Source organism: Spea bombifrons, chromosome 3, assembly GCF_027358695.1.
Source record: "Spea bombifrons isolate aSpeBom1 chromosome 3, aSpeBom1.2.pri, whole genome shotgun sequence".
NCBI lineage: Eukaryota > Metazoa > Chordata > Amphibia > Anura > Pelobatidae > Spea > Spea bombifrons.
In genome coordinates, this window is record NC_071089.1 from 13,109,347 (window position 1) to 13,119,861 (window position 10,515).

The 10,515-nt window shown below is 40.6% G+C and overlaps 2 protein-coding genes and 1 non-coding gene across 3 annotated transcripts; 2 read left to right on the forward strand and 1 right to left on the reverse strand.

Annotated features, from left to right (window-relative positions):
* The first annotated feature begins 35 nt into the window (after positions 1-35).
* CRIPT (CXXC repeat containing interactor of PDZ3 domain) lies at positions 36-3,704 on the forward strand. The gene is made up of 5 exons (XM_053458865.1): positions 36-153; positions 635-700; positions 1,106-1,160; positions 2,208-2,311; positions 2,966-3,704. Exons 1-5 carry the CDS (start codon positions 138-140, stop codon positions 3,028-3,030), a joined length of 306 nt encoding a protein of 101 aa, XP_053314840.1. The 5' UTR covers positions 36-137; the 3' UTR covers positions 3,031-3,704.
* On the forward strand, positions 1,511-1,641 carry LOC128488303 (small Cajal body-specific RNA 14). Its single transcript, XR_008353724.1, has one exon. It is a non-coding gene; the product is annotated as a small Cajal body-specific RNA 14 (non-coding RNA).
* Positions 3,705-4,464: 760 nt separating the features above from the next.
* On the reverse strand, positions 4,465-8,150 carry LOC128482901 (GTP cyclohydrolase 1-like). The gene is made up of 6 exons (XM_053458881.1): positions 7,807-8,150; positions 6,298-6,407; positions 5,685-5,740; positions 5,482-5,513; positions 5,216-5,300; positions 4,465-4,734 (listed from the first exon to the last, which is right to left on the reverse strand). The coding sequence occupies exons 1-6, from the start codon at positions 8,081-8,083 to the stop codon at positions 4,608-4,610; spliced, it is 687 nt and encodes a 228-aa protein (XP_053314856.1). The 5' UTR covers positions 8,084-8,150; the 3' UTR covers positions 4,465-4,607.
* Positions 8,151-10,515: the final 2,365 nt, after the last annotated feature.

Below are 10,515 nucleotides of genomic sequence, written 5' to 3' on the forward strand. Positions count from 1 at the left end.
AGGCTTCTTTAAAGCTAGCCGCCACGTTCTCTTCCTGGATTCTGGCATTGGTTGGTCGGAATCAGGAAGTGACGCTAGAAGGAAGGCCGTTTGTTTACAATCACGGCAGCGGCCGCGAGTGGGTTTCGTGGGTGAACATGGTGTGCGACAAATGTGAGTGAGCGGTCCCGGTGCGCAGCGGGCCAGAGCGGGGACTTCACTGTGTGTAATAGCCGTGTGTGGGGACAGGCGGCTGCAGTGTATATAAGGCCTGTGGTTTATAGCGCTGACAGCTGGGCCCGTATACTGCTGCTGGGTTAACCCCAACCAAAACCTCTGTCTGTCTGTCTGTCTGTCTGTCTTAGCGCTCTATTGTATAACAGTGAGGAGATACAATAAAGTGAAGCCATGTAACACGCATATAGACCCCGTGAGTGAGATAAGATATGTAGTGTACAGCGCTACAGAATATGATGGCGCTATATAAACCCATACATAGTAATAGATTTGGAAAGTAGATCCCCTTACCGTGCAGTCTTAGTATATAGTGGCTTTGGGACGGTACTGTGATTAACCCTTTAGTGCAAAAAAATGTCAGTTAATGATCAATGATGTTTTTATGTAAAAAAAAAACTGTCTTTCCTTTTAACGACAGGTGAGAAGAAACTGGGGACGGTTATCACGCCAGATACATGGAAATCCGGTGCAAGGAATACAACAGGTATGGGGTCCAAATAATTGCGTTAACTGATTTCTGAGTTATTTAGGAGTAATTAGCGATCACATGATCGGACCCATTAATCTTTGTGGAATTCTAGTATGTAGTATTGGACTCTGGGATCAGCGACTCTTACATCAATTTCACGTTTCACGTCCCATTTTGCATACTTCCAGTGCAGAGCGATCTAGTGTCGAGGGAAAACTCTTTAACAATAAATGACAAGTATTTCCCAGTTAAATATTGCATACGTTTTTGTAACTGGGTGTCTTAATAGAAGCTGCAGGAAAATGACTAACAGGGTGATATTTCTCATTGACATTTTGCTCCGTTGTTGCAAAACCCTTCTTTCACCAGTGATTTATTTTGTAAATGTACCAATAAAGTTTCTTTTAACTTCTTTCATAGAGAGCGGAGGTCGCAAATTAAATGAAAATAAGGCACTGACCTCAAAGAAATCACGGTAAGTGCTGAGACCTGCTTCCTATTGTAATGTTACACATTGTCAGAAGGGGTTTAACCGTTATGTGAAGGGTAACGTGGTAGAAAAATAGCATTCCTTTCAATGAATAATTTTAGATCCAAATAAAAAAATTAAAGTTTTTGGGTCCATAAAAAAAAAAAATGGCAGTTGATGATCTCTGCCTTTGATGGTGTTACTTGTGGGGAGATGTAGAGTGAAGCAGGCATTTTGCTTTAATGCTTTCTTAAGAGAAGTTGGGCAATCCGCATGTGAAAGCATCACTGCTTGTGTGGCTGACCGGGTAGGTGGCCTGAGCAGTGGTGCATGGGGCCGCGTGTTCGATTCCCCTTGTGTGGCATACATGGGTTGCATTAATGAGCAATTTAATGCGGCTATAAGGCTGTCACAAACATAAAGAAATGGTTTCTGCCGACAGGGCCTGTCCAGACATCGGGCTTCCTGTGCGATGGTACCAGACAGATATTTTCTACATGTCCAAGCCTTGTCTAGCCAGTGATAGACATATTTGAATACATAAAATGATTTAACGTTTACAGGAGGGAAATTTATTTCAAAAGAGGAGAAATATAAGAACAAGAAGTCATAACCTACCACTAGAGGGTCAGAGCATTTGAGTTAATATAAGGTATAGTAGGTGAGTAGAACAGCCTCCTGTAAGTTGTAGGTGCTAACACAGTGGAGGAATTTAAACACGTGTGGAGAAGTCACATGGCTCCTGAATCTAAGGCCAAGGACTGATTACAGGCCGAGTCTTTACATTAGGAGACAGGATCCATTCTGCCCACCCAGTTTGCTGTGAATTTTTATGTTCTAACAATCTACAAAGTGGGTTTGGCGTCTTTTCAGCAGAAAATGTCTTTGCAAAAAAAGTTATGGTTACGACGAGCAATGCCTTGCCATGTAAACAATTATCCAAATTGTATTTCTTATTAATTTATACAGTATACTGGAAGATACACTAACTGTCCTGGTTCCCCACACTCAATAGACGGTTGTGTGATGTTGTATACTTTTTTGCTCCGTCAGGTTTGATCCCTATGGAAAAAATCGCTTTGCAGTTTGTCGCATCTGTAAAAGTTCAGTTCACCAGGCAGGGTCACACTACTGCCAGGCATGTGCCTATAAGAAGGGTAAGGAACGTTTACTTATCAACATACTCCACCTCTGGAAACAAAACTCCTGTCGTATGAACAGAGTGTTATACACAGCTCATAGGGGGACCAGTAACTAAGACGATCGCTCAACCCAGCTAAAGGGAGCCATGTGGATTTAATGGCGGCTGGTTACCAATTCACACACCATGTGAATATTTACATCTTAAATACCCTAAGATTGCCAGAAAGGGATACTTTTGTTAGAGCGGGCTGCACTGAGACTTCACTTGATGGTGATTTCTTTATTTAACCCCTTCATGACAAAGCCCGTACATGTACGTTCTCAGAATGCATTCATTTTAATGGGGTTAAGAACAGCTATTGGTTCTTAAGGGGTTAAAACACAGCGTTTTACAATAAGAAAAATGTATTGTAGTTACGCAATTTAGTTTATAAACATGCATTATGGTGATATTTAATGCTATGGAAGAATGTAATTCTCAACAAACACTCATAATCAGGGATATGGGAATCTGTCTGCCAACAGTAGGTGCCAGCAGTATCTTTTGAGAGGGAATAGATATCTGGATGTTAAGATTTATGTATTCCTTAGCAAAATGATGAGGGCTCTCCTAAGAAGATGGTGGACCTTTTCATGGTAATCCACTCTGATTTCTTTCTGTCTTCTAGGTATCTGTGCAATGTGTGGGACCAAGGTTCTGGACACTAAGAACTACAAGCAGACCTCTGTTTAAATTCTAATCCTGGGGATTATGACTTTATGACTGTCTGAAAATGTAAATAGACCAGGATTTAATTGCTCTTTGTTGGCTTCTGTTTCTCTTCTTATTAACTCAATGCACTCGCTTTATATCTTTTGGATATTTTTTAAGGACTATTAAATTTGTGTGAAAATAATGAACATCACGTCAAGGCGGGTATAATGGCTTCTAGAATTTTAATTTATCTGTTATAACTGGTGTTTCATACCAATATTCATTAGTTTTCATTATTTATTTAGGTTTTGACCCTGTGACCCAAACAATGATGGATAATATAGTGTCTCTCCCTCAAATAAACCACCAGGACAAACGTGTACAGTGGATACATTTATACATCATGAAGGCCCAACCCTGGCAAGCTTTTCTGCTGCAAGAAGAGCATGCCCGGCCCTGTATAATGTATAGTTTAATCAGATGAGATTAGTCCAGTCTCCTGGACTAGTCCAGACTAAGGTCACTCTGAATTTAGCCAGGTGAGATTAGTCCAGTCTTGAATTATGCATTATATAGGGCCACGTCTGCCCTTCTTGCTGGTGTTTGATCTTAGCACTCAATGACAGAACTGCTTATGGATCTAGCGACTGTATTTACTGGTTTCCACTTTTTTCTGTATTTGTGTGCCATTAAACATTTAATAAACCGTTCTATATATTTTTTTTTTTAAGTAAAAACAAGATTTATTTCCGTTTAAGTGTATAGATAACATCCAGATTGTTATCCAGCGGGAAATATATTGTTTTGCTGCACTGAGAAACGTGTACACAAAGGTTTTCAAATCATGTCATCTTGAGATACAGCTATTGTATCTGGTGAAGATCAGTGTTGGTGCAGATTATGGTAAAGGTTTTTTAGCGACCCAAATTGTGATACAGATTTTAATTATACCTTTCCTATTAAGAGATGGACAATAAGAGCAATAAAACATGTAAACTGCTCTAGGCTACTTCAGTGTCTATATACTGTGTGTGTGTGTGTGTATATATATATAGTATATATTTTAAACCTTGATGTTCTGCAGGAAGAAAAGTACTATTTAACCATTTTTCTACTTGCTATAAAAACATTAAGCTTTATTTGGTCATCAGCCTTGTGATATGTTTCCATCTATGACATCATGTTTAAATTCCTTTACCGTTATTAACCTCTACCATATCTGCTGAAAGGCTGTTCAATTTCTCTTGCATCTAGTACCCTCTCAGTGAGTTAATGCTTAATCACATATCCGGCAATCAGACTATGACCCGGTAGTTCTGGACATTTTTTAATGTGCTTTATTCGTTATTCTGTATTTATTGTAAAAATGGAATTGTGGCACCACTTTACAGGCGAATACAGTGTTATATAATGGCCCCCGGTACAAATCCACAATGTCCTTTATCTACAGCATACGACTGAGACAATGCAGCGTTGTTTTTAAACATTTGTATTTCGTTTGTCTGTTTTACAATAAAACTTGTGTAAGTGTTAGCACCAGTGCTTTTTACATTATTAAAATGACAGTTGAGTTGTTCAGTAAACAAACTTGCAGTCTTGGCTTTCATTGCGATGTGTTAATTGTGTATCAGTGAAAGGAATTCATCCCTGGTCTTGGGGTCGTCTCTGAAGGCCCCGTGCATTGTGCTTGTGACTGTCCGACTGTTCATCTTCTGCACTCCTCTCATAACCATGCACATGTGTCTGGGGAAAGAGGTTCGCGGGGTCAAAAGGGGGACGAGGAACATAACCGACGTGGAACAAATTAACTCATAGATTGCTACTGGATGAAATTTGCATCTTTAAAAATATATACCATAATGCGGAGGTCAAATTTGGGTACTAAACTGTAAAATATACGCTTTTATAAGCAGCAAATCGGCTGTATCTAAAAAGCAAAGAGCTTACTGGCTAGCGAGAAGAAATGATCCCGTTTCCTATAATACTCTTTGGATTTTATGGAGAAATTTACAAACTTCAAAGAAGTTAAATAAATCTAAAGCAAATGAGATTTCCCCCAAACAATAAATATGTAAATGACCTCCTTATCTGTATCGCTCACATTTGTGCATTTAATCTATAAATCAATATCTGTAAATTTCAGAGTTTTTTCATGCATGACTCCAATGATGAAGAAAAAAAAACAAGTTTGCTATAAACTTAAGGATTCTTTTTTTATACTTACGAAGCTTCCATGACCACGGCCACCCCGATGGGCTGCAGCGCCTCGTTAATCGCTAATGCAATTTGCTTTGTGAGTCGCTCTTGAACTGCAAATACATAGCATGGTATCAGTGTTTGCGGCACTTAATAACTTCACTGTGAATAAGCAGAGGAACAGACATTTTTCTTTCTTCCGGTGTGCATGCAAGGGTATGGGCTTGAGTGAAATCACAGATTTTGCATTAAATCTGCTACAGCGTGCATTTTATATATCAGTTCTGGATTTACCTTGTAGTCTACGGCTGAAGATCTCAACAATCCTATTAAAAAACAAAAACATGGAATAAATTCAAAACAAAAATGCAGATCATCATTAAAAGACGGTGTAAAGGGAATATCCAGACCCCCTTTTGAGGTTTGTAGATTTTCACAAAACTTTTTTTTTCTTCTTCAAAGCATTTCTTTATCCTATAACATTCTCTTCTCCTTACCTTGCCAATTTGCTCAGTCCAACAACTTTTTTGTTTGGTAAGTATCCAATGTGTACCTAAAATATAAATCATTACAGTTGAATACCTTAACATCTTTTAGTTTTAAACAAATATGCAGAGTGCGGTGTCTTTGTCCCATATTCTACTTTTTCTTTGCAAAAAAGGGAAAATAGATATAGGGAAAATGGATATAGCCATACTGGTCCAAGAGATGGGGGTCTCTTTAGAGAAAGGGATACCTTTCCTTGTACCAACATGGAAAGAATGTAGTCGTCTCTATTTTTGGATCTGTTCTAGAATGGTCCTGCTGATTGTTCCAGAATCACTTTTTTGCCTGACCCCCCCATCCCGTTGTGTTTGTGACTAACACTGTAGCTCAATATGGATTACTTCTGTCGTGAGCTTCAACATATTGGGACATAACTGATTCGAACTATTGGGTTTAGTTTAGGTATTAGGAGCCCTACACAGTTCTATACTATAGAGAGCCATATTCTTCCTACAACAAAGTGTGGAACATGTCTCAGACCCATGCTTTTTTTTCCCCTTAAGATGCTGATATTTGGCCAAAAGCTCTAAAATCATTCTACTCTAATATTTCTATTTTACATACCTTGCCAAAAAATGGTACAAGATGGTGTTCACAGAGTGAGAAAATTTCAATGTCCTTGACGATTACTATCTCATCGTGGTCTTCGTTAAATATTGCATTATTCAGCACATCTATAGAAACACACACATTGGTCAATAACACTGGATTGGCTTTTATTCTGCGACGTGCGCGCCAATTTACATCTGTTACGCCGGACCACAAAATTCATCACATTAATGCCTTTTTCCTATACAACCTAGATTCTGTTTTGTCAGCCATAGACATATTTTTAGGATACAGGCTGAGTCCTATAGTTATTTTAGATCTCGGTGGATAGTCAATAGTGGATTACACTAGTGTTCTGGCTACATTTAACACGTTGAGTGCCTCTAGCAAGAACAGCACTTTAAAACATGTAACCAACATATTAATGTTACCAGATGGGTGGCATTAGCGCCAGTGAAACGTGTGTCTGTTTTTTGAATGTGTCTTCTACCCCCTCGATTGCCTGTGAATCTACCAGCATTGGATGCTGTTATTAATCCTTTTTTTTAGCAAGTTTGGAGAAGGGCTTAAAAAAACAGGGGAAGAGCGGAATTTGTCATTACAGGTAAGCTGGCTCCAATGTCTGTTCCCATAATTCTGCCTGCACAAAATCTTTTATATGCCACAAGAAGCACAAACATTGTGAAAAAGAAGGCTGTGAATAATATTTGATACATTGATTGAAAGATATCTTTCCAGTTATATTATTGTCCAATGTCTAGTAAATTTAGAGGGTAGCAACAAGAAGCTTTACAGCTCATGTGCAACTAAAACTCCCATGACACTTAACAAGCCATTCACTACTGTCAGATTGATTGTTGAGCATCATGGGAGTAGTAGTTCCAGAGCAGCTGGAATGCTGCTTGTTGGTACCACCATACCAAGATGCACGATGAGCAATAGGTGAAGCACGGAGCTGAATTCAGCATTGGCTATGCAGAGGTTCCTTGCTTGCTCATTAATGCTCTAAAGTATGATAGCTGCTGATGAACATACAAGAACCTACAGCCTGGTTGCACCGAATGACATAGAGATCCTACAACTGCAACCTTTGGCAGGTTGCTAGCAAAAACAGATATGTCATAACTCTGCTTAAAATCGACTCTGCAAAGCAGCATGGGACCTGTAATTAAAAACTAGCTGGAGAGCCTCTGGAGCAACCACGTAAACTGGGTTGTAGGTAGATCGGAGAAATAGGAATTATAGCCAAGCAACACTTGGAGGGACACAGGATGCTCAAGGCAGTTTCAATTCAATGGGAATAAACATGACAACCTGGGTCAGTCCACCTGTCGTAGAGTTAAGTACAAACTTCACATTGTCTGGCAAAGTATAAGGTATTGTATACAATATATGTATACAATACCTTATACTGTATACATATATTGTAGCCACCAGATATTAGCGGCCATTAGGGTCATACAACAGAAATGTACATTGCTGTATTTGTATGGAACTGTTATAGGAATGAATGCGCAGACTCACCGTGGATTGATTCCTTGTATCCCTTGGTAAGGAACTGCATGGCTTTGGCAGCTCTGCTGGGAGTCTTAAGAAGTCCTTCCCTGCCAGGGTCTTCTCCCAGCTCTTGGAGGATTGTGCTGTATGCCTTCTCCAGAGCTGGTAGCTTGTCCTGCTCACACTCTTCCTTCTTGCAATGGCTCAGCTTTAAAACCTTCTTTACGTCTGCCGCCACGTTATTGTAGCTGCCGATATAATTGCCGTTGACTTCCCCATTCGCATGGCTGTTAATGCTTTCCATTGATTGCTAAGGACAGTGAATGGAGAGTGAAGACTAGGATCTGTCAAACAGCTTCAAGTGTCCAGTTACTGGCTGGGGTCTTACTATTTATGCTGATCCATATCTCGAAGTCCAATCTGTAATGGCAAGTGGTGACGCTGTCACTGTCAAAAGTGTTACGCTTAGGTATTTAGTAAGACCATGGCCTCTTTCCCTAAGGCTATGGTGCAGCTGACACACCATTGATACACATCAATGGAAAAGAGGAGGACTTTAGATAAATGGGTTAGCAATGCCCTGTTTCCAGGAGAGCCTGACAAACCATATGCTCTTTCATTCATGCTGTCTGGTGCTGATTGTCTGATTAACGTGCTTGCCATCTAAATTTACCAGAAAGAGGCACCATTACCCGTTCTAATGTGTCTCACTGTACCGCAGGATTGTGCCGGCTGGCTATAAGTCACGCTTCCAGTGTAAAATAAAGCAGAACATTAAAAGGGCAGTGTAATGTCCCATACAGGCCCATCAGCCAAGTACGCTTGTACCTTCGCAAAAAGCTTTAGACATGGTAAGGAACGCACCCTCAGCTGTCTGCATTGGAACGGCAGGGTTTGCTGCTTGAAGCAGCCAATCCCTGCTGGAAAAGCTCTCAATTAAATCACAAGAGTGCTTTCTGTGCATCTTTGCGGGGTCTCATTAGACCCCTGGTACTCGTGTGCGAGTCAGCACTGACGCTGGCAGCTGGTGAATATGCGCGCATGCTGGAGTTGGAGTGTCAATTGCTTGACATGCTAGAAGGCCTAGTTGATGTTGTTTGCAAGTGGAACAGCACCTTTATTTTTTATATTGTGCATTGGTGGACAGTGTAGCAGCTCCAGGTTTAGTATCATATACTCATGAAAGAATGTAAAGGATAAATTAACATTTCATTAACCCACTGACTCACCCCATCTACTTTCTCCTGCAAGAAGGACCAAGCTGGCTCTGCATAATGCACTTAACAATGCCAGACAAACCCCCCAGCATTGATTATGCATTGTGCAGGGACTGCTTAGCCTTGTTGTTTAGGAGTAGCTCACAGCAGTAGGCCATACCCAATGCATAGTGAGTATATGTACCCCTGGGAACTTCCCAGGGCAGGCTAACCTTGGCTCTCCTGAGGCAGGGATATCCACAAGAGAGAGACATAGTTATCTGCATGAGGAGCTAACCAACCTGCCATGGATTAGGGTGGGGCTATCCCCACATAGCATTAACTGGGAGTGGGAGGGGAATTGGACGGGCATTGGGTGTGGCTAAATGCCATTCCCCTGCCTGGAGACAAAGGATGGTGACCCGGAGAGCTGGGAAAGCAGTGGTTACCCAGAGACCCCGAATCAAACCCAGAGAGTTACCAGCTATGAATATATCCCACTGGTGGCGAAAGGCTTTGCGATTGTTGTCATTGAGGTCTGCATCAATATCTTTGCCCTTCTGTGTAAAGAAGCCGACTAGATGTTTTACATGAACTCTAGTGGTTTTTTTACACAAACAGTGTAAACGGGAACTGAAAAGGGGGCTGTCTCCGCTAAATGAGGTAATACGGTGACCAATGCGTTAAAATATCGGGTAATGTATTAATGTGTGATGTGTAATGTCCAGAAGGGAGGAGGGCAAACCAATGACATTTGGATGAGAATGGAGCGCAGTGCTCAATATGACATTATAATGCATATGAACTGAGCAGCCTACACTGTGCAGCGTGTCTAGTGTAAATGTATCTTCCGAGTGAACTTTCACCTTCATAAATCCTGCACTGTGTCACTTTCTGTGTAATTATGGGCTACGGAGAAGGCATGTTACTTGGAGCAGAGACATGTTTGTGGCAGACACAATGATTGATCATAATTCACAGTGTGTAACAATAAATAATGAACACGGTGCTTGCTGCTATTGAATAGCATGAATGGGTCATTGCTGGTGTCACGATAGGACAAGGGGTGCTTTCATCTAGCAGGATAATTTATACTTAATATTGTTTATAATGTGTCTTCCATAGTCTTGAATAGAGCATGCGTGTGTACTTGTGTGTGTGTGTGTGCATGCATGTGTACTTATGTGTGAGAGAATGTATGTGTGTAATTTGTGTAAGTGTGGTTAAATATGTTGTATGTTGGAAGGGGGGCAAATAAGGCACAGACCAGTTTTGTGGGGGCAATGATTGCACAGCCTAGCTGTTGAAGTTGGAGGGCCACCAAGGCCTGGTGGTTTTCTAGTTATTCCCCTGCCTGTTGGTGTAATGGTCAGGTGTCCCAATACTTTTGTCCATACAGTGTAGCTCCATTTTACAGACTGCTTTGTCTAGCTGTTATTAAGTATCAAGCATAAAACACATACAGTTATTTTTTATTTTTTCCTCTGCTAATCAGTCTAAGTCCTTTATTTAGAAAACTCAATAAAACTTTCCAAAATTG

Bases quoted from the DNA above. Each gene is read 5' to 3' on its own strand.
- CRIPT (XM_053458865.1), top strand. The intron at 1,161-2,207 runs GTAAGTGCTGAG...TTGCTCCGTCAG, and splicing joins CTGACCTCAAAGAAATCACG to GTTTGATCCCTATGGAAAAA. The intron at 2,312-2,965 runs GTAAGGAACGTT...TCTGTCTTCTAG, and splicing joins GGCATGTGCCTATAAGAAGG to GTATCTGTGCAATGTGTGGG.
- LOC128482901 (XM_053458881.1), bottom strand. From the start codon at position 8,083: ATGGAAAGCATTAACAGCCATGCGAATGGGGAAGTCAACGGCAATTAT. The intron at 5,514-5,684 runs GTAAGGAGAAGA...GTTTTTTAATAG, and splicing joins GGACTGAGCAAATTGGCAAG to GATTGTTGAGATCTTCAGCC. The intron at 5,301-5,481 runs GTAAATCCAGAA...ATGTATTTGCAG, and splicing joins CTTCAGCCGTAGACTACAAG to TTCAAGAGCGACTCACAAAG.